Here is a 23,781-nt window from a genome sequence, read left to right as displayed (position 1 = left end):
CAATAAATATATAACATATATTACATAATTTTAACTATCCCTCTCAAAATATAATATATACTACATAAATATCCACATAAATATTTAAACATATCTTAAGCAAGTATAATATACCATTTTTCCCTATTTTATTTGTTTCTCACACTCCTCGTTGACCCATTTCCTCTTCCATATACCTGTTTATAAATAATTTTTTGTATCTCTTTTTAAAACAGATTTATGTTATAACTTTGTTTCATTTCCTGCTCCAAACTGGTCCACAGAGTCTCCACAGTTCCATATGCACATGCTGCACATTGTTGTTCGTACTTTGTTTTTTTTTAAATTTAGTTCTCCCCTTAGATTATATGAATTCAGTTACGTGAACAGGAAAGGATTTAATTCCAACAAGGCACAAATAATCTGCGATGCAACTATGTGTCTGTCAAACGTTGTTGCCCGGTGGCCTGGAGGAACGCAACACATTTATTCTGCAGAACAGCTCTGTTGGTGTTTGCACCTCCAAGCAGGAGCTGTTGTTGCTCCATATATGGTCAATTGGAGGCGTTTCTGAATGCAAATGACCCTCACCACTAGGAATGGGAGATATTTTACCGTTCACGATAAACCGTCCAAAAAATTCCCCACAGTAAGAATTTGTCATCTCGTGGTAAAAACGATAAATTCCGTTGATGACGTTTTTTGTGTAAAGCTGATTTATGGAAGGAAGGAAGGAAGGAAGAGGAAGGAAGGAAGGAAGGAAGGAAGGAAGGAAGGAAGGAAGGAAGGAAGGAAGGAAGGAAGGAAGGAAGGAAGGAAGGAAGGAAGGAAGGAAATGAGCCTGAAAGAAAGAAAGAAAGAAAGAAAGAAAGAAAGAAAGAAAGAAAGAAAGAAAGAAAGAAAGAAAGAAAGAAAGAAAGAAAAGAAAGAAAGAAAGAAAGAAGAAAGAAAGAAAGAAAGAAAGAAAGAAAGAAAGAAAGAAAGAAAGAAAGAAAGATATGAGCCTGAAAGAAAGAAAGAAAGAAAGATATGAGCCTGAAAGAAAGAAAGAAAGAAAGATATGAGCCTGAAAGAAAGAAAGAAAGAAATGAGCCTGAAAGAAAGAAAGAAAGAAAGAAAGAAATGAGCCTGAAAGAAAGAAAGAAAAGAAATGAGCCTGAAAGAAAGGAAGGAAGAAAGAAAGAAAGAAATGAGCCTGAAAGAAAGAAAGAAAGAAAGATAGATATGAGCCAGGAAGGAAGGAAGGAAGGAAGGAAGGAAGGAAGGAAGGAAGGAAGGAAGGAAGGAAGGAAGGAAGGAAGGAAGGAAGGAAGGAAGGAAGGAAGGAAGGAAGGAAGGAAGGAAGGAAGGAAGAAAGATTCCGTTGATGACAATAATAATAATAATAATAATACATTTTATTTGTATGGCGCCTTTCAAGATACTCAAGGTCGCCTGACAGAGCAAGAATACAACAATAAAAATACAAATTACAACAGTAAAAAACAAGTATAAAAACACATTATCGACAGCAGAGTCTAATCCAAATCATAAATCATAAGCCTGCCTAAATAGATGGGTTTTGAGGTGAGATTTAAAAGTGGGAAGAGTGTCCATGTTCCTGATGTCGGGGGGGGAGGCTGTTCCAGAGGCGAGGGGCAGAGCGGCTGAAAGCTCTACCCCCCATGGTGGACAGGCGGGCTGGGGGAACAGTGAGGTTGGTGGAGGAGGCAGACCTGAGTGACCGGGTGGGAGTGTTGACATGGATGAGGTCTGACAGGTAAGGGGGGGCAAGATTATGGATGGCGTTGAAGGTGTTGATGAGGATTTTGTAATCTATGCGGTATTTGATGGGAAGCCAGTGGAGTTGGTGAAGAACGGGGGTGATGTGGGAGATGGCAGAGGTTTTGGTGATGATGCGGGCTGAAGCATTCTGGACCAGCTGGATTTTATGGAGGAGTTTGTGGGGGAGACCGAATAGAAGGGGAGTTGCAATAGTCGAGACGGGAGGTGACCAGAGAGTGAACCAGGATGGCAGTGCTGTTGGGGGTGAGTGAGGGGCGGAGGCGGTTTATGTTGCGGAGGTGGAAGTAGGCGGACCGGATGGTGTTATTGATTTGTGTGTGGAATGAGAGGGTACTGTCGAGACGTTTTTGTATTGGTATTTTTTTTATCGGATAAATGCCAGAAATTATGGTGATACGTTTTTTAGTCCATACCGCCCATCCCTACTCACCGTGCACGAGCACGGCAGTTAAGAACAGGAGGGATTTATCATCACTGACTACTTACTAGTGTGCGTACGACCGGTGTCCGCACGTTTGATAAATTTGTATTTTTTTGTACTTGCACACATTCTAAATGTCATTCCTACGACAGAATTTAAAACCTTTTCTACGCACGGTTGATAAATGAGGCCCCAGGTGTGGAGCAACCCATACCTGGCCACACATACCAGCGGTTAAAATCATCATTCAGACTGCAGGACGCCCCATTTAAATTCCCATCGGGTGAGGGGGCGTTTCCAAACTCACTGGTTACTGGCAAGTCCTTTTCTAAAGGTGCACGGGGTTGAAAGTGATTACGAGATTGCTGCATGAATAAACGCCGCTGTTTACGTCTCTGGGAATCATTTACTCACATGATGACACAGAAGAGGATATTGCATGTTTATTTTTAGCATCAACCTGAGCTCTGCTCGCCTGTCGCTTCTCATGTCTCATAATGAAACTCTTGGTAGAAGGACTTAGTTGGGTGTCTGAGGACGGAGGAGCGTTCAGGTTCATGCAGGATGAACTCGTTCTGTTAGGATCCTCCTGTGCCGTTTCAAAAGCACCGCTGGGAGTCTTTGAAGAACAATGCTCGAGACGCACGAGCACAACCTGCAGGACAAGCTGAAGTCCCTCACATCCATTTTCTGCAGTCGGGAAAATGGAAGAAGAAGGGGAAAAAAAGCAGCATTTTTAAGTTTACTCTTCATTTCATTTTCTCTCTCATCATCCTAATTCATTTAAAGCAGCACAACGTAACTTTTCCACCTTAATCTCATATTTCCAGAGTCATTGTGACGGTACATCAACTTCCAACAGGTTTAATGAACCTCTGTCATGGTCTGAGGGGTCTGTATCGCCTTCACTGGCACTATGTAACTTTGAGGAGCATGGTAGGAACCCTGCCACACTAAAAAACTACAAATCTTTACAGCTTTTGACTGCTTTACGGCATACTTCCCCCTCCTTCCCGATTCGTAGTCGAGACGAAAATGGGCGGGGCGTGGAGCGCAGCTCCGCAGAAGCTGGTAACCCGTTGCTGTGTTGAAGCTGCAGCAGCTCCACATAACAGACGTGGGGAAAAGATCGCTAATGGTTTAACTTTTCACCGCTTTCCTGCTACCTGCTACCTGCCAAGTATCTGATATAACAGAGTGAAAGAGTCGTCGGCTCGGTTGGATCGCGGCTGTAACGACCTTCCACGCAGTAAACCACAAACACTCACACAGACCGGGTCGGATCAAAACACGGGTTTTATTCCCCACTTCGCCAGCTAAACGCAGTTGCTGGCCAGCTCTCTGCGGTGCAATTAACCCCAATCTTCAGATAAAACTAGTTTGTTGAGGGAAAAAATATTAACTCTTATTTGTAGCTGCAGAGGAAAAAAATAATCTCACGAGGAAAACAAAAATATTGCTCACGCCTCGGAGCCTCTTCAGCATAATATAGCGGTCAAAAAAAAGAAAAGAGAGGTAAGAGTAATGCAAAACATGTACTGTATGTTGTACTAATATAGAAATGTATTGAAACACATGGCGAGTCAAACATTTACCAAAGCAGCTGCCAAACACTCCTAAACAAGGTAGTAAGACGTGGGTTGTGCAGAACTGCGGCAGTAAATCCCTTCTAAAGAGTGGCGCTCCCACGAGGAGCTCCATTTTTTAGTAGGGATTTCATATAGATCCAAACCGTTAATCATTATTTTCTCCATATACTGCTCCCTGGCTTCCTTGTTTAAGGTATCCCGGTAAATTCCAGTTCCTTTCCAGCAGTTTAACATCTTTTTTTTGCGTTCCGTCTGTTCACTTGGTGAAACGGAAAAGCGTCCCGTCTTCTCTCAAAACAAATGCACGCGACGGGACAGGAGTTTTCCGGCAGTACGCGCTGGTGCTCATGGGAAACGTAGTGTTCTTTCTGGTAAAGCACTACCGCTTTTGTCCAAAGGAGCCGCCAAACTCAACAAAAGCTGAAAGTCCCGTTGTGCTGCTTTAACATACAAATATTAGTGATGATTTGGCTCAGAACTAGCCATGAAAGGCAGACACTTCAGGGACGGAGATACAGCTTATTTGATTACTTTGGTAATACCGTATTTGACCTGATCTTTGTACGTTTTAACCGTATAGAAACGTAATTCTTGCCGCTGTAAGAATGAGATGTGTACCTGCTGAACTCTACTGTCTTTACTTTTTAACAACTTGTGCTTTTTTATTATTTTACCACTTTTCTTATCATTTTATATGTTATTAACTGTTTAATTGCCGCTTTTAATGTTGATGTAAAGCACTTTGAATTACCTTGTGTTGAATTGCTCTACACAAATGAACTTGAGCACTTTGAATTACCTTGTGTTGAATTGCTCTACACAAATGAACTTGCCTTGCCTAAATGTGTTAAAACGTAGTCCAGACCAAAGCTGGGCGGGGCGTGGAGCGCAGAGCTCAGCAGAAGCTGGTATCATGGCCGAAGCAGCGGAACAACCCAAGAAAATAAAAGTTTTATCGGAGGAGGAGAAAAAAGAAAGCGGGAGAGTAACAAGCTAAATGCCCGGACAAGAATAAACATTGTCCCGGCGTTCACTCGCTGGCGTGAGCTGAAAGACGAGGAGGGATGTCCGACAAGAGAGACAGAATTGTTAAGATACAAATGTAAATGTAGAGTTCTATGTTCAAAATTAAAATGTTTTCACATACAGGGGATTCGTCTTGGGTTCTAGTATTTTTCCTGAGAACTGTAAAATTGTGCAGGGCTGATCTGCAAAATTTAAGGAATGGACATTCAGTTATTCACAGGTTATAAAGTATTTTTTTTATTTTGTCAGTAAGTATGTTGGACTACTCATTTATGACCAAGTCCCTCTAAAAAACGTTTGTACTGTAGTTTGGAGCGCATTATCTGGCTGAAAGAGGACAAGGGGGCGGGGGCGACTTCACTAATAAAAACCAAGTTGAACTTAGTGATTTTCAACATCGTCATATTATAATGTTTAGCCAAAAATAGATACATTACCTCTTCGCTATCCATCCTGCAAACGACCAAAAGTAGTTTTGAAAGTCCGTCCCGTCTAATTTCATTCACTATCAAAACAAATGGGGGGGACAGGATCTTTCCGGCAGTACGCGCTGGTGCTCATGGGAAATGTAGTGTTCTTTCTGGTAAAGCACTACCACTTTTGTCCAAAGGAGCCGCCAAACTCAACAAAAGCTGAAAGTTACATTTTGCTGCTTTAAACGCTTTAAGTGCTTTACCGTCCAGCATTTTTAATGTTTGCAGGCCTGGAATGCCAAAAATGATTTATATTAACAAATTAAAAAAGGTTGAACTGTCTTTTGATGGGTCTCGTTATGAGACGTGACGGATGACAGGCGAGTTGATGGCATTTACAAACATGTAATATCCACTTCTGTGTCATAATGTGAGTAAATGATTGTCATAAGAACAAACAGCACCTTTCATTACTGGCAGCATCTGGTTTTGTGAAGGTTTTATAAGAGACTTGCTTCTAACCACCGAGCTTTCGAATGTCGGCCACCTGATGAGACTTTAAATGTGAGATCTGCCGTCTGAATGCTTCCTAACGTTCATGGCCCGGACTGTGTTGGCTTTGAATGTTTAACTGGTCGATTAAACATCAGCAAATAGAGTCATCCAAGCAGCCAGCGTTCAAGTGCTGCTCCCATTTCCACATTTGCTCAAGTAACACAAGGATCCTGGCGACTGCACAGTTGTGGTTTGGCAGTTTTTTAGACTTCTCTCTGAAAGGGGGGGGCGGCTCAGCCAGCCACGGTGGAGCGTGAGGACTAGGCCTGTGTTGAAAAAAATTAATTTTCCAATTCTAAATCGATTCTCATATTAATTCCTAAAAATCGATCCGTATGTCTAAAGATCGATTTTTTTTTTTCATCATTACATTTAGTTAGACCCTCCAGGAATCCGCGATTCCGTGATCGCGGCATTTTTCGCGGATTTCACGGCTGTCCGTGGATTTACAGACCTTCCGTGGATTTCAATGTCTGGTGCAGAAAAATCACTTTTACTGGGGTTAATATTGCATATGTCCGCGCTGAATATGCGAATTATGCGGGGCTCGCTTGATTTCACCGCATCATCGCCGACATTTTCGCATAAAGTTTGGAAAAAGGGGGGAGTGTTGTGAGTGACATATCGGGACGCCCGGTTGCGACGTGCGGGACCCGCCCGGGGACCTCCGCACCCCCCAAACAGCCGCTCTCACCCGCAGGGGTGAGAGGAAAAAGAGAGTCCCCACGCTTGCGCGGGGGGCGCGGCTGCCGGTGGACTCAGGATCCGCGCTGACCGCGTACCACTGCGCCTGCGAGGGCCGGCGGAGGCGGACGCACGTTCCCATCCACTTGGGGGATAGTGGCGGCGGACGCGTGGGGGGGGGGGGGGGTAACGGAGCTCTGTCTTGTCCCCCTCGTCGCGCCGGTGCGCCCGGCAATCACCCGAGCACCGAGCCGCGGGTGGAGAGGAGAGAGGCGGCCGGCCCCCGGGCCGGTCGCGTCTCTCCTCTCCACCCGCGCTCTCCTTTTTTTTCTCTTACGACCTCAGATCAGACGACCCGCTGAATTTATATAGGGAATAGGCTCAGCGCCGAATCCGCAATTGCTTCCTGCATATTTCGCATAGGCCTATTTTGCAACTTTCCGCATATTCCGCAACTTACAGCATATTCCGCAATTTCACCGCATAAAAGCACATAAAAAACCTGCACATTTAATCGCATAATCAATGATTTTAGCCCGCAAAATCAATGATTTTAGCACGCGGAATCAAGGATTTTAGTCCGCGGAATCAAGGATTTTAGTCCGCGGAATCAAGGATTTTTGCCCGCGTTTTTCTGGAGGGTCTATTTAGTATGTTTTTGTTTATGCCCAAAAAATAATGTTTAGTTGGACAGGAGAATAACTGGTGCCATGTCTTTGCCTTTAAATATGTTTAAAGGTATGAAAACATTAAAGTTTTCAGTTATAATTGCATAAATTGTCCATATTTTATTACTTTATATACTGTCTTGGGGTTACATTTGCATAAAATGCTAAAAACCAAATTCTCAAAAATTAAAGCTCTCCAGCTCTCCGACTCTCCGACTCTTCAGCTCTCCGACTCTCCGACTCTCCGACTCTCAGCTCTCTGACTCCCCAACTCCCCGACTCTCAGCTCTCCAGCTCTCCGACTCTCCGACTCTCCAGCTCTGCGACTCTCCGGCTCTCCGACTCTCCGGCTCTCTGACTCTCCGGCTCTCCGACTCTCAGCTCTCTGACTCCCCGACTCCCCGACTCTTCGACTCTCCGACTCTCAGCTCTCTGACTCCCCGACTTCCCGACTCTTCGACTCTCAGCTCTCCAGCTCTCCGACTCTCCGACTCTCCAGCTCTCCAGCTCTCCGACTCTCCGACTCTCCAGCTCTCCGGCTCTCCGACTCTCCGGCTCTCTGACTCTCCGGCTCTCCGACTCTCAGCTCTCTGACTCCCCGACTCCCCGACTCTTCGACTCTCCGACTCTCCGACTCTCCGACTCTCAGCTCTCTGACTCCCCGACTCCCCGACTCTTCGACTCTCAGCTCTCCAGCTCTCCGACTCTCCGGCTCTCTGACTCTCCGGCTCTCCGACTCTCAGCTCTCTGACTCCCTGACTCCCCGACTCCCCGACTCTTTGACTCTCCGACTCTCCGACTCTCCGACTCCCCGACTCCCAGACCCTCACCCTGCTTTCACACTGAAAGCGTCACGGGCGTCATAGGCGTCTGGCTGCCATTCATTGTCTATGAAAAACGGGCGTCGAGAGGCGGCGGGGGCGGCGGGACCGGCGGGACCGGCGCGTCAATTTAAAAGTTGAAAAATCTGAACTTTGTGCAAATGAGCAGCGGCGACGCCGAGGCGTCGTCCAATCACACACCGGGATTCCTGAAGCGAGAACTCTCAATGCAGATTGTACTTTCATGTAGACACAAACGTACACTGATTCACATGCGTACAGGAGCAGAGCTGTGCACTAACAAACTTATTTTATCAGGAATTAATATATTTCATCCAGCAAAATGACATTTTTGCTGGTTTGACTGCCGTTTTACCTGAACTGATCACGTGAAACATGTATCTGATGGGTGAGGAACTGGATGGTCCCAACGATTTTATTTGCTACATTGATCCAACGAAAAATAATTAAAACCCATGCTTATTAATCACAAAACACAGGCTAAACATCATGACCAAATCCGCTCCGACCCGGTGTGTCAGTATCAGCGCAGACAGACTGCAGCTTCGCCTGAATTATGGTTCCGCGTTAAATCGACGGCGTAGCCGATGGCGTACGGACGCGGTGCGGTGTGTGTTGCCGCGTACCCTACGCCGTCGGTTCTGCGTTGGTGTGACACGGAACCATAAATCAGCCACCGGGAGCAAGTGCTCGCTGGGTTGATGTTGATCCGTGGACCAAACTTGTTAAGGAGCATCAAACTCACTCTTATCTACGTGGATATAACGCTAAAACATAAAGAGGGCGTCCCAAAGTGTGATCTATGGTGAAATAGGAAAATTAAGATGTGTACGCTATATGTGTAGGCTGTTCCCACTGTTCCCTTCAGTTCTGCAGCGCAGCTTCAAGCCTGCACCCCCGCCCCGCTGCAGGCACTGATGCTTTGTGTGTGAATGCACCAAGCGACGAGATGCTGGCGTCGGGACGCCCGTGACTCTTTCAGTGTGAACGAGGGGTCAGACTTGACTCTGTGACTCTGTGACTCTCCGGTTCTCCGACTCTCCGACTCTCCGACTCTCAGCTCTCCGACTCCCCGATTCCCCGACTCTCAGATTCTCAGCTCTCAGACTCTCAGCTCTGACTCTCCGACTCCCCGACTCCACGACTCCCCGACTCTCCGACTCTCCGACTCTCCGACTCCCCGACTCTCCGACTCTCAGCTCTCAGACTCTCAGCTCTGACTCTCCGACTCCCCGATTCCCCGACTCCCCGACTCTTCGACTCTCAGCTCTCTGACTCTCCGACTCTCAGCTCTCCGACTCTCCGACTGTCCAACTCCCCGACTCTCCGACTCTTCGACTCTCAGCTCTCCGACTCTCCGACTCTCAGACTCTCAGACTCTCAGCTCTCCGACTCTTCGACTCTTCGACTTTCAGCTCTCCGACTCCCCGACTATCAGACTTGACTCTCCGACTCTCCGACTCCCCGACTCCCCAACTCTTCGACTCTCAGCTCTCTGACTCTCCGACTCTCAGCTCTCCGACTCTCCGACTGTCCAACTCCCCGACTCTCCGACTCTTCGACTCTCAGCTCTCCGACTCTGCGACTCTCAGACTCTCAGCTCTCCGACTCTTCGACTCTTCGACTTTCAGCTCTCCGACTCCCCGACTATCAGACTTGACTCTCCGACTCTCCGACTCTCCGACTCTCAGCTCTCAGGCTCTCAGGCTCTCAGGCTCTCAGACCATCAGACTCCCAGACTCTCAGCTCAGTCACCAATCAACAGACATGCTACTCCATGTCAGTGTTCACGAGGTCAACTTATGGTTCACTTCCTGAATAATTGGGTTGAGGTGAAAACAAGTCCGTCTATTTCCTAACAGGAAGTGCCATTAGTTACATTTTTCCATCCATCTCCTGAGGTCCAACAACACACGGCCCAGAGTTGGAGTCATCTGTGGCTCAACATTTGTTTTGGCGTGCCGTCCACTAGGGCCTTGACACTGATAAACTGAGAGCACACCTGCGGATCCACTGCAGATTACCCAGCATGCACAGGAGGAGCGATCGCCGAGCTTCCTTTTTTCCGTGACTGAAGGCAGAATCACATTACAGCAGGAAAACAGAGCGCTGGCATGTGTTGAGCGGAGGCCGCCACCCTGCTGGCCACGCTGCGAGCCCCACACGCTTTCTGTTCCAGACTGGGAGGCGGCGTTTGTGCTGCTGAGCGTGTTTGGTCCTCTGAGGTGTCGGGAACTCGTCAGTCTCTCGGTTCAAGCACCGGTCACTTCTCACCCAGCTCTCCAAAGTATGTTTGCTGCTTTTAGTTTTTGTCATTCGTTATGGAGGGATTTAATACTCGCACGCTCTTAAACTGCCAACTGGGAAGATCTCTCTAAATGATCTCTAAATGATCCTTTGTTCCATTTTTTGGTTAATCACTGCATCTCAAACAGAATGGGACGTTGATGCCAGTGTTTTCAGCTCAACAAATTTTCACATAAGTTGATCAAAGTTTTATATAGGCCTGTGTTGAAAAGATCGATTTTCTGATTCTAAATCAATTCTCATATTAATTCCTAAAAATCGATGTATGTCTAAAGATCGATTTTTTTTTTTCATCATTACATTACAACTTTTGGTATTTTTTTGTTTATGCTCAAAAAAGGAATGTTTTGTTGGACACAAGAATAACTGGTGCCATGTTTTTGCCTTTAAATATGTTTAAAGGTAGAAAACATTAAAGTTTTCAGTTATAATTGCATAAAATATTTATTTGCTTTATATACTTTATATACCGTCTTGGGGTTACATTTGCATAAAATGCTAAAAAACCAAATTCTCTTTTGGTCTGTTTTGGTCTGTTTGCAATAAGCATTAGCACTTTATAGATCTGACAATTAAAGCACTTTAAGAAGCAATAACACTTTAAATATCATGCACTTAAGCACTTAGCACTTTAAAGGTGACGGTCACTCACTGGTATTAATTGTAACATGTTCTTATTTCCTATTGATTTTATCTAGCTTAGTCCTGTTTTTAAATGTTGTCTTTCGTCGCTATATCTTGTCTTCCTTGTTTGCTGGTGTCCGATTTTATGTTTTATGTTTGGCATTGATTTGCCACAGGGACGAATGGTGGAAATTAGCCTATGGCAATAACCATGCATGTTTACACTGTTCATTAACATGTACAGTCCCTGTCATTAAATAAATAAATTAAAATTGAAATTGGTAATTCTGCCCCACGATGTTTCCTAAAGCAGTTCTATCAGCATTCTGGGATCTGATTGGTCCTTACAGCATCATTATCTGCCAAATACTTGCTGTTGAATCTCAATATAATACTAGTACTAATATGTTGCAGAACTACAGTCATATAATTCATGCAACAACTCAAAAAACAGTTTTAATAACACAAACCCAAATCGATATCAGAATCGAATCAAATCTTGATAATCGATTCTGAATCTTAAGAATTGGAATCGAATCGATTCTTGACATTTGAATGGATCCCCAGCCCTGGTTTTAGAGTGAAACAGTTCACAGCTGCAAGATCTTCTGCAGCACTTTTGGTCCTCCGGCAGCAGGACTTTGTTAGGACGCTGGTGACGCAGGGCACAAACTTAAATACATGCAATATGTGTGGGTAAATGTGCTCAGTGATGTGGTGGTGAAGAAGGAGCTGAGCTGCGAGGCCAAGCCTCTGATGAGCGAGGTCGAGCATCCCCTTGGTTCAGTCCAGGAACTGATGTTTTGGCATCGAGGACAGTTTAACCAGGAAAAAAAAAGTCCCTTTGAGATTAAAACTCTCTTTTACAAGAGTGTCCTGGCCAAGACAGGCAGCAGCACAAACACAAAGTTGCGCAAACAAACAATAACAAAACAGTTAAAAACGAATCAGAAATACAAATCACAAACAAAATCAGCAGTCGAGGCATCTACAGCCAGTTGTACTTGCTTCCAAGTCTTTCAGAAGAACCTTAAAAGCATCAAGCATCACTTACTTTTGAATGAAGTTTATTTCGGAACAGAGCATGTGAGCGGAGCGGAGCGTGAGCGAGCGCGGAGCGGCAAATTTTGAAAGGAGCGCAGAGCGGGAGTTTTTTTCTAGGATGATTGGGGTGGAGCGGGGCGTCATCCCGCTCCACTTTCGCTCCGTTACCCCTCATATCACGGCCCCGATGCATGTCCAAACATATCCCACAAACCTCTCCACAAACCACCGCAAGAGTCTGAAGCCCCGACTTTGGCCAAACTGGTGTTTTTGAAAGTGAACTCAAAAGAACTTTAAGAAAAATGTCCCGATCCAGCTCAGTTAATGCAGGCTTTGATTTAGGCACTTTAAAAGGCACGTTTTGTTCGGTTTTTAGCCTTATTGTTAAGCCTGCAAACAGAACGTTCATTTATGCCATATTCGTTTAATTTGAGTGTTTTGCACCTTAAGATCTTTTATCAAAGTGTTGTTTAAAATAAATATGTTATATTCTGAAAATATTGTTGTTCTTCTTTAGTTCTTTTAGACATTGAAAGTATAAAAATAGCAGGAGAACAGTGAATGAAGAATTGTTTCAGGAAAGGTTAATAAACAAAAGTGTATTAAACCAGCTAATTCCGTTAGGTGAAATTACTTTCTTATTTTTTCTTGTCAGTAAATATCGATTTTTTGGACTTTAAAACGTATGTCGGCTCTGCGTAATTGTTCCTCTCTCGGCTCCGTGACTGGCTGCAAGGAACGTAACTTTGCTGAGTGTCTCTCTCTCTCTCTCTCTCTCTCTCTCTCTTCCTCTCTCTCTCTCTCTCTCATCCACCTCTGGTTAGATCTAAGGCTTCAGGTAAACATGTGCATTTTATATGCATGCAAACATTTTTGGAGCGGTGCGCGGAGCGGTGCGCGTAGCGGTGCGCGTAGCGGTGCGCGTAGCGGTGCGCGTAGCGGTGCGCGGAGCGGTGCGCGGAGCGGTGCGCGGAGCGGTGCGCGGAGCGGAGCGTGGAGCGGTGCGTGGAGCGGAGCGTGGAGCGGAGCGTGGAGCGGAGCGTGGAGCGGAGCGTGGAGCGGAGCGGGGTGCAGTGTTACTGGAGCGCTGAGCGGTTATGGGTGGAGCGGCGTTTTGCGACTTTGAGGGAGGAGCGGAGCGGTGACAACCTTTGTGAGCGAGGAGCGGAAATTCTCGCCGCTCCACTCCGCTCACATGCTCTGTTTCGGAATGGCCATTTTCATTGGGAATTAGGTGTTTACATGGTCATTTTTACTCATTTTAAATCGGATTTAATTTTGATTCAGAATTACAGAAGAATTAAACTTCCCATGTAAACGCACTGAATGTGAATATTCTAAAGTGTAAGCCGGTACTCTGGTTCCGGTGTATAAAACATTAGGACTTTTCTTCTCGTTTGTTCCCCCCCCGCAGTGGACAGGCCAGCTGTCTCCCTTAACTCTGCACTCACCTTTTCCTCTCTTTCTTTCCTTTCTGTGAGATTTAGGGGCTGGTCTTATCTTGCTCTGTATGCAGGTGTTTGCAGCTTTCCTCGACCTGCGGGAACTCATTTTCCTCATGTGTCTGATAGGTGTGTGTTTGTGTGTGTTTGTCCAGTAGACGCTGCTGACTCCACAGACGGCGTGTGTTTTCAGATGATGGGCTGGTGCCTTGATTGTTTTTCCGTTCCATGGATTTGCATGATATGCAGCGTTTTACATGGAGATCTGTATATTGCGCCTCTGAAGTTGGCACGACTCCCTATATCTTAGCGTGCTGCATCTGCAGTACTTGTGTGGACGTTTATGTTAATTTTAGGGCTGTCAGTTTAGCACGTTAATTAAATTAATTAATTACACTGCTAATTGATGCATTATCAATCAAATCAATCAAATTTTATTTGTATAGCACCTTTCATCCAGGTACATGAAATACAAAGTGCTTTGACATTTTGACTGAAAAATAAGCGTGATAAAAACAAAAATAAAAACCGGGAGACCAATGCCCACTGAATATTAAAATTAAATAATGATAAAAGTTCAAGGATTAAGGCTAAAAAAGAATCAGTCCACAACAATAAAATATAATAATAAAAACATTACAATAATAATAATAATAATAATAATCACTCACTCACTCACTCACTCACTCTAATCTCACTCATAATAATAATCTAATAATACATTTTATTTATAGGGCGCCTTTCATGGCACTCAAGGTCGCCGTACAACAACAATACAGTCAATAAAATAATTAAAACAGACTCATAAAAATATAAACAGACAACTGCACAGAACCTGTAGCAGAGCAACCACAAACAGGGGAACAAGAAATAGATAAATAAATAAAACAAATATCTTTAAAAAATGTTAAAGAGAATAAAATTATAAAATTTGATGCTACATAAAAGCCAGACCAAAGAGATGAGTTTTTAGTCTACGTTTAAAAATGTCCACATTTGCAGCTCCTCTCAGATTATGAAAATTAACGCCATTAATTATGAGTGGCAAAATGTGCGAGTATTTTAAATGTGTCCCATTGAGGGAGCCGTAGGCCGCTACTTCCCTCCTGCTGCTAGTCAAACTAACACAGCAGTGAGAGACCTGGACGACTCAGGGGAGACTCAGCAAATCCTTGTTAGGGCCTTTGAACGGCAGGTTTATGTATAAAAAGAAAGAAGACGGGACTATCAACAAGAACGCGGTGATTTGAACATTTAGTAAAAAAGAATGTTCCTCTCAGCGGAGCTGCTCCAGCCTGAATTATCATTTAAACACTAAACATGTCCGAGCAAGTTCCACTGTAAACGTTACAGTTACTAGTACTTGAATTGTGCTTGAGCTTTTTCTTTTGAATTTCATTTATGAAACACACTTCACCAATAAAAATGTGGATTTCAAATCTTCTCTTCTTAGTGTATTCAATATATCAGTCATGCACTGCAATTTTGCAATGTCCTAGAATTCTAATTCTTTATTTAGAGACCTTTAGCAGATATGAGATTAAAATGCGATTAATTAGATTAATTAATTATAAATCCTGTAATTAATTAGATTAATTTTTAATCGCCAGACAGCACTAGTTAATTTATACTACTACTACTACTGTCATTTAGCAGACGCTTTTATCTGAAGCGACTTACATCTGAGAGAACAAACACCACTTCGCCCAGGGAGCAATTAGGGTTAAGGGCCTTGCTCAAGGGCCCATGGTGGTTCTTTTTTTTGGTTTGAACCTGCCCACCTCTGTAGCCACTAGACTACCACTACCCTTATAGTGTGAATGACGTGTAATCGAGTTTGACGTCTGGCTCGCCACCGGGGGATTTGTGTTTAACCGTCTCCAGGAGAAATAAAGCCGGAGAGGATACAAGCTCTCTGAAACGCATCACGAAGCTCAAGTAATAACATTTGTGTTTGCACTTGGATCGATCACCGCAGTAGTTGACCCACCTGCTGGTTATCATTCTGTTTGTTTCCTCCTCTTCCTCAAATCCACACCGGCTATCTGGCTATCATCTGAGCACATCCTCCCACGCAGAAAACCAAACAGGCAGGTTTCTGTGACCTTCATAAAGCTCCCCACCACTGTTGAGAGGCTTCATATAGATTAAGGTGGCAAGAACGCAACTTAATTTAGTCCAAGAGTGATTAACATTTGCTTCATTATCTGCTAACGTCCATAACATCTGTCTAGGCTTCAGTGTTTACAGCAAAATATCTTCTATAAGTCTGTTGTGGACAGTTCAGTACGGGAGAGTATTAGGGCCAGGCAAGAGAAAAAAAATTTGAGAGTGGAAGATTTTTTTTTTATTGTGCACTTTGAGAAAAAAGACGAAATGTTGAGAAAAAAGTCGAAATGTCAAGATTAATGTTGAAATACAATTTTGAGAAAAAAGTCGAAATTTCGTGAATAAAGTCGAAATTTCGCCTTTTTTCTCGACATTTTGACTTTTTTCTTAAAATTTCAACTTTTTTCTCGAAATCGTACTTCAACATTAATTGTGACTTTTTGACTTTTTTCTCCACATTTCCACTTTTTTCTTAAAATTTAAACTTTTTTCTCAACATTTCGACTTTTTTTTCTACATTTCGTCTTTTTTCTCAACATTTTGACTTTTTTCTCGAAGTGCATAATGAAAAAAAATCTTTCTCCTCTAAACTATTATTTTTATTTTTCTCCTGCCTGGCCCTAATAAAATATTATTTTTTATTTTTCTCCTGCCTGGCCCTAATAAAATATTATTTTTTATTTTTCTCCTGCCTGGCCCTAATACTCTCCCGTAGTTCAGTCATCTGTTGGGGAGCAGCATCAGAACCAGAGACTTCAAGAAACTGAAAAATTAAATTCTGCTTGGTTCTCTGTTCGGGAGCTTTGGAGTCCACATTCAGAAAGTCCAAAAATCTGTCTTTTTACATCACAATTCTATAACAGCTGCATTTAGTTTGCTGAACATTTTTCCCACTAACACAGCTAACCTGAGGCATGACAGCAGCCACAGAGAGGCAGACACGGTTGTAATCATGATTAACGTGACTGTATTTACATTTATGAAAACATCACTTCATTGCACAGCAGTTCAAGTGTACAGCCTGGCCAAAAACAAAGTCCCCACCGGGATTTACCTACAGTCAAATAGGGAAGAGCCTCCGGTGGAACAGTGCAGCAGCACAAAGTTTAACCCTCACCGATGCAGTGAGCGCCTTCTCATTCATGAAACGAGCCTTTCAGAAGACACATCCTGCTTGTTTGTGGAAGCGATTTTGTCCCTCTGCTTCAGAAGGTGCTGCCCAACCACAGTGCTGTCAGGGTGCGGTTGGAGCAGGACCCAAAAGCAGGAGACCAGAAGGCAGGAGTTCCAAAAAATAGTGATTTATTCGTCCAAAACAAAACCAAAGAGCTGCCGAGCAGGATACAAAAACCAGAACATGTGACAAAGTAAAACTACCAAAACCTGAAGTGGAAAACACGGAGGGAGGAAACAGTACGGACCAGCAGGGAACAAGGGAAAGACAAGACCAGATATACAGAAGGGTTAACGAGACACAGGTGACGACAATCAGGGCAGATGGGAAACAGGAAGGTCAAACCAGAACTCAAACACAAAGGCCGTTTCCGAAATCGCATACTGTACTACTAGTATGTACTGATTTTGCCAAAATGTACTATGTATTATGCAGTATTTGCACAGAAGCAAAATCTGCAGTATGGGAAAAATACCCGGATGTTTTACTGATATGGAAAAAATCTGCAGCATGCATCAGACCAGTCTACCTCGCCTACTATGTCCCAGAATGCAATGCGGCCTTGACCAGAAAGCGCTTTTTTTTTTTTCACAAGCTTTATTGAGAAAACACAAGTGCAATACAAAACAGCGGCGATCAGACAGCACAATTTTGTGATGGCAGAAAGGACTGTCGCCAACAAAACTATCCTCATGAACTGGAAATTCAAGAAAAAAGTAAACATAAGTCTATATTTTTGAATTTCCATTTATGTTTTGCCCGAGAAACAATCGCCCTATTTTTATTTATTTAATTTTTTTTCTCGAGGACCAAACAAATTAATTAACACACACACACACACGCACGCGCGCACACGCACACACACATTACATTCAATAAAAAGGAAAAGGGAAAGGAGGAAAAAAGAAGAAAGGAATGAAAATAATAATAATATTTAATTAATAACTCATTAATAAAGTAAAAGAAGGGGGTAATTAATTAATTAATTAATTAATGAAATAAGTAATGTATAATATAATAATAAATATCATCAACATCACAATCCTCTTTGAACATACAAAGCAGTAATAATGGCAATCTGTACAAAAATACACATATTCATTCAGAAAAGAAAAGGAAAATAAGTGACAATATTTTTTTCTTCCTTTTTATTCTGAATGTGTCCAACGTTTACAACTCCCTCTGAATTGCCCCACCGCCCCCTCTTGACATGTAAAGCCTTGACCGATGCCTCCTAACACAACCTGGATTTGTTCCACTATTCCTCCTGGCAGCTAAAAACCTCCATGTGATACTCTTATAAACCTTTCCCTCGCCAGAGACCCCAATAAATGTCATAACAGAGCCGGGTCCCTTTTCAGCTTAAAGCAGCTTTATGGCCTTCACCTAGACGGATCAGCGTGAACTAATGCCGCAGAGCACGAGTGTGTGTGTGTGTGTGTGTGTGTGTGTGTGTGCACGATGGCAGGGGGGCAAAACCAAGAGGCCTTGCACATCTCTAACATCCTGTCTCTTTCTCTTAAAAATGTAGAAATGGTCCTTTGTGAGGGGCCGGGAGCACCGGCCCCCAGACGGGGGGACGGGCCAACAAAACACTGGGATGTTGAAATAAACTCTGTCTGCCAGACTTTGATGGGTGATAGATCACCCTCCCGTTTCCATGTGTTTTAGGTGGTATCTGGATGGAGGGAGGGAGGAAGCTGAAACCAAACCACATCACATGTTTAATATCCCACATCCCAGACAAATCAACCGGCTCTTATTCTTTTTACAGAATTCCTTCTCCCGTGTCTATCACATGGAATACGAGGAGCTAGGTGAAGTCCTGGATGCCCCTAAAAGGTAAGAGGATCTCCGTCAGTTATGGACTGTTATTAAACCCAAACTCCTGCTGATCAGATCTGGGGTAACCATGACCTTCAGCGTGACAAAGATAAAACTTAAGATGATCCACGCTGTGGAATTCTACAGAAGAGTATCAGGGCCAGGCAGGAGAAAAATAAAAATAATATTTTAGAGGAGGAATATTTTTTTCTCATAAAGCACTTTGAGAAAAAAGTCGAAATGTCGAGATTAATGTTGAAGTACAATTTCGAGAAAAAAGTCGAAATGTCGAGAAAAAAGTCAAAATTTCGAGAAGAAAGTCGAAATGTCGAGAAAAAAGTCGAAATGATGAAGTACAATTTCGAGAAAAAAGTCGAAATGTTGAGAAAAAAGTGGAAATGTCGAAATGATGAGAAAAAAGTCTAAATTTCGTGAGAAAAAAGGCAAAATTTCGACTTTATTCTTGAAATTGTATTGCAACATTAATCTCGACATTTCGACTTTTTTCTCGAAATTGTATTTCATCATTTCGACTTTTTTCTCCACATTTCGACTTTCTTCTCGAAATTTTGACTTTTTTCTCAATAATGCACAATAAAAAAAAATCTTCCACTCTCAAATATTTTTTCTCCTGCTTGGCCCTAATACTCTTCCGTAGGAATTCTGCATGTAGCTACTTCCCTAATTTAAATGTATTACTGTGATGGACTGGCGAAAAAAGTCGAAATGTCGAGAAAAAAGTCGAAATGTCAAGAAAAGTCGAAATGTCGAGAAAAATGTTAGAAGTACAATCTCGAGAAAAAATTCAAAATGTTGAGAAAAAAGTCAAAATTTCGTGAATAAAGTTGAAATGTTGAGAAAAAAGGCAAAATTTCGACTTTATTCTTGAAATTGTATTTCAACGTTAAACTCCACATTTCAACTTTTTTCTCGAAGTGCACAAAAAAAAAAAAATCTTCCCCTTTCAAATATTTCTTCTCCTGCATGGCCCTGATACTCTTCTGAATGTAGCTACTTCACTAATTTAAATGAATGACTGTGATGGACTGGCGACCTGAACTGGAGCCCTGCCTTTACCCGGTAATGAGCAGCTTTACAGGTGACCCTGTAAAGGAATAAGTGGGTGTGAAAAAGAGGCCTGGTCCATTTTATGGTTTGCATCATGCATGAAGATACATGCACTTCTGCTGAATACACATTTACCCACCAGCAGACAGCGTATCACTGATCACTCACTGATTTCTGCTTGAATTCAGTCTACACCAGGGGTCGGCAACCCAAAATGTTGAAAGAGCCATATTGGAGCAAAAACACGAAAAACGAATATGTCTGGAGCCGCAAAAAAAGGAAAAGTCTTGTATCAGCCTTAGAATGAACACATGCTGCATGTTTCTATATTAGTTATAACTGGGGGAAGATATTTTTTTTCATTATGCACTTCGAGAAAAAAGGCAAAATGTCGAGATTAATGTTGTATTACAAATGTCGAGAAAAAAGTCGAAATGTTGAGAAAAAAATCTGAATGTCGAGAAAAAAGTCAGAATTTTGAGAAAATAGTAGAAATGTCAAGATTAATGTTGAAGTACAATCTCGAGAAAAAAGTCGAAATGTCGAGAAAAAAAGTCAAAATATTGAGAAAAAAGTCAAGATGTCGAGAAAAAAGTCGAAATGTCGAGATTAAAAAGGAAAGGAAAAAGGAAGAAAATGGAGAAAAAAAGGAAAAAAGAAGAAAAAATAAAGAAAAAAAGAAAAAAAAAGAGAAAAAAAGGGAAAAAAAAGAGAAAACAAGAGAAAAAAAGGGAAAAAAAGAAGAAAAAAAGAGAAAAAAAGGTCAAACATCTTTGACAAAGCTCCAGGAGCCACTAGGGCGGCGCTAAAGAGCTGCATGCAGGTTGCCGACCCCTGGTCTACACCTATTCTAGAGCAGGTTTGTATTGTTAAAAAAAGCCTTTCAAAACAAAACTGAACTGTGTGTGCAAATGGAATATGAGGAGCTAGGTGAAGTCCTGGATGCCCCTACAAGGTAAGAGGATCTCCGTCAGTTACGGACTGTTATTAAAGCCCAAACTCCTGCGTGTTGGCTTTGTGGCGCTCTCCAGCTGTTTCCACAGGTTGCTGGAGCTAATGTTTCCTTGAATTTGCAAAACTACCCTTTTCCTTCCCCCCTCAGAGGTCATTAGATGACGTTTGTGCAGTGGGCACTTTCATAAGGATTCATTATCATCTCAGAAAAGGGAGGAATGGAAAAACAAGAGCTACAGTACGAGGCAGTGTTTTGGAAATAATGAACGCCTAATTGTGCCCATTCAGTCACATTGAATTAAAACCAGAAAGACAAACACAGGCAGCGAGGTCCAATACTTGAGTTTGCTTTGCTGATTTGTCGGCTCTGGGGATGGTCTTGATGTTATCGGCCCTCATCGCTCCGCGGCTGCTCGGGCTTTCACCGGCGGGGTCTTGGCTCTCATCAGCTCATGCCTCCGTCGTCCAGAGGCTTCAGCCGACAGCTCCTCAATCACCATCTGCTTATCGCCGCTAAACGGAACGTTTTACTGTCCTGGAAGCAGTTCTCCAACAATCCTCCGGCTCACACGGACTCCACTGTTGGGATTCGGGGTCAGCACGCGCTCATATTGCTTGTGACAGTTTTATTAGATGCACATGTGGAGCAGAAGATTGGAGATGTGCTTTTTGAAATCACTCTCAGACCTTGAATTCATCCCCAGACTCTGTTCATATGACGTGTTACAACATAATAATCCTCTTTCAAGAACGCTCACGTTAAACCGGTGTGATGCTGTCAGTCTCGGCCGCCGAGAACTTCTTGTGGTTTGGAGATGTTTTGGTCCAACAATCCCAACATTTCAATCAGGTTTATTGTTTATTTGTAAGGATCCCCATTAGCTATGTCCTTAAACACAGCTAGTCTTACCGGGGCCCACATTAAAAACAATACATTTACAACATAAAGTGAAAAACAAGACATAAAGAAAGAAAACGAAATAACACGACAAACCTACATTAAACTTTACCGTACATGTAAATCATTATCTTAAAGCAAAAAAACATACATGAAACATTCCAATATACCAGGGGTCGGCAACCCGCGGCTCTAGAGCTCTTTAGCGCCGCCCTAGTGGCTCCTGGAGCTTTTTCGAAAATGTTTGACCTTTTTTTTCTTCTTTTTTTTTCTTTTTTTCCTCTTTATTTTCTTCTTTTTTCTTCTTTTTTTCCCTTTTTTTCTTTTTTCTCCTTTTTTCCCTTTTTTCTTCTTTTTTTTTTCCTTTTTTCTTCTTTTTTTCATCCTTTTTCCTTTCCTTTTTAATCTCGACATTTCGACTTTTTTTCTCAAAATTTGGGCTTTTTTCTCAACATTTCGACTTTTTTCTCGACATTTCGACTTTTTTCTCAAGATTGTTCTTCAACATTAATCTCGACATTTCGACTTTTTTCTCGACATTTCGACTTTTTTCTCGAAGTGCATAATGAAAAAAAAATCTTCCCCCAGTTATAACTAATATAGAAACATGCAGCATGTGTTGTCTTCATTCTAAGGCTTATACAAGACTTTTCATTTTTTGGCTCCAGACATATTTGTTTTTTGTGTTTTTGGTCCAATACGGCTCTAAAACATTTTGGGTTGCCGACCCCTGTACAGTAAAACATCATCATGTTGAGGTTGGGATATACACGTTTTCTTTTTTTTTTCTTTTTTTTTCAGTTTTCACATGTCTCCAGTTTTAAAGGCTGATAACCACCAGAAGATTTTCTTATCATGTTCCGAAATAATTCATCATTTCCTCTTCATGACTATGTGAGATTTGAGCCACATCTTCTCCACCAGTCTGAGGAAAGATCAGTAATAGTTCATACAACACATCAGAGTGGGAGCCAGGTAGAATGGGAGTACGTTTACTTCCGGGTGGTTTTATTTATCCTAGGAGATGTGACATTTCTGAGGATGTTGGAAGGATACCCTCAAAGAATGAAGGTACCATATTTTCCGCACTATAAGGCGCACCTAAAAGCCTTCCATTTTGTCAAAAGCTGACCATGCGCCTTATAATCCGGTGTGCCTTATATATGGATCAATATTGAGCCGCAACTTCACCCACTTCTTGAAGTGATTTTTTCGTCAGATCAGCCTTCCGCATCAGTTCCGAAACAGCTTTTTTTCTCTCTTCTCCCTCTGGATATTTTTTAGCAAAGGCTCTGTGTGTATTGTTGAAATGTCTTGCGACATTTGACCGTTTATTGTTAGACAGTTTTTCTCCACAAAGACCTACTGGTAGGCCACTCTCATCAGAGCTAAATGCAGATGAATCTGCCCAGGCACCGCCCTAGTGGCTCCCTGGAGCTTTTTCACAAATGTTTGACCTTTTTTTTCCTTTTTTTCTTCTTTCTTTCCTTTTTTTCTCTTTTTAGGGCCCGAGCACTACAGTGCGAAGGCCCTATTGTATCTGTAGGATTTCTCGTTCTCGTTTTTATTTTACCGACAAAATGAGGGCCTTTTTTTCCCCCTAAACGTGCCCCAAAAGTCACCAAATTTTTCACCAAGCCAGGCCTGGCGAAAAATGTGATATTTAATGGTTTGCATTAATGGGCGTGGCCTAACGGCTCAACAGCGCCCCCTAGAAAACTTTGTGCCTCAAGCCCCACAATACGGTTTGACGTACATGCACGAAAATCTGTAGACACCTGTATCATGTCGCAACTAAAGAAAAGTCTCTTGGCGCCATGGCCAAAACCGAACAGGAAGTCGGCCATTTTGAATTAATCGTGTAATTTTGGCGCAGTTTATACCATTTCTTCGGCCGTTAATACGGCCCGAACTGTAACGTGCACCCAGGTGTGTTATACATCAAAATGTGCGTCTCCATCCTGCAACGCATTACTTTTCTCTTTCAAAAGCGTTACCGTGGCGATGCTAGACGCCAAAAAGCGCCCCCCTTCATCTGATTGGTCGATATCTGATAGTTCCTACTTTCTGCCATAACTTTTGAATGGTTTGACATAAAGAGTCATGGGTGGTGTCAACAGACTTTGTTTTGAGTCCTTTATTGGTGAAAATTACACGCGCAAGGGCCCGTTCATCGCTGCTTGCAGCTTTAATGTTTGATTTTCTTTGGATATTTTTCTTTTCTTACATTTCTCCATACTTGGCCTTGGGGTTGAAAGTCGCGATGAATGGATGGCGTTTAGGCGGGTGTACCGGCTTTCACGAGTATGACGTTTATTTTGAGCGACGAAAAACTATAAAATATATTTATTCGAATATGTCAAGATCACAATAAT

At 42.7% G+C, this 23,781-nt stretch overlaps 1 protein-coding gene across 2 annotated transcripts in view; it reads left to right on the top strand.

Annotated features, from left to right (window-relative positions):
• Positions 1-23,781, top strand: part of LOC133420911 (cGMP-specific 3',5'-cyclic phosphodiesterase-like) — a 134,783-nt gene that overhangs the window by 32,863 nt on the left and 78,139 nt on the right. For both annotated transcript variants that reach the window (XM_061710794.1, XM_061710793.1), the window contains exon 8: positions 18,437-18,504. In XM_061710794.1, the coding sequence (XP_061566778.1) occupies positions 18,437-18,504 (68 nt within the window). The remainder of the gene's footprint in view (positions 1-18,436; positions 18,505-23,781) is intronic.

The sequence above is a fragment of the Cololabis saira genome, chromosome 20 (genome assembly GCF_033807715.1).
Source record: "Cololabis saira isolate AMF1-May2022 chromosome 20, fColSai1.1, whole genome shotgun sequence".
Taxonomy (NCBI): Eukaryota; Metazoa; Chordata; class Actinopteri; order Beloniformes; family Belonidae; genus Cololabis; species Cololabis saira.
The sequence above is the reverse complement of the archived record's forward strand: the minus strand, read 5'-3'. Positions and strand labels throughout refer to the sequence as shown.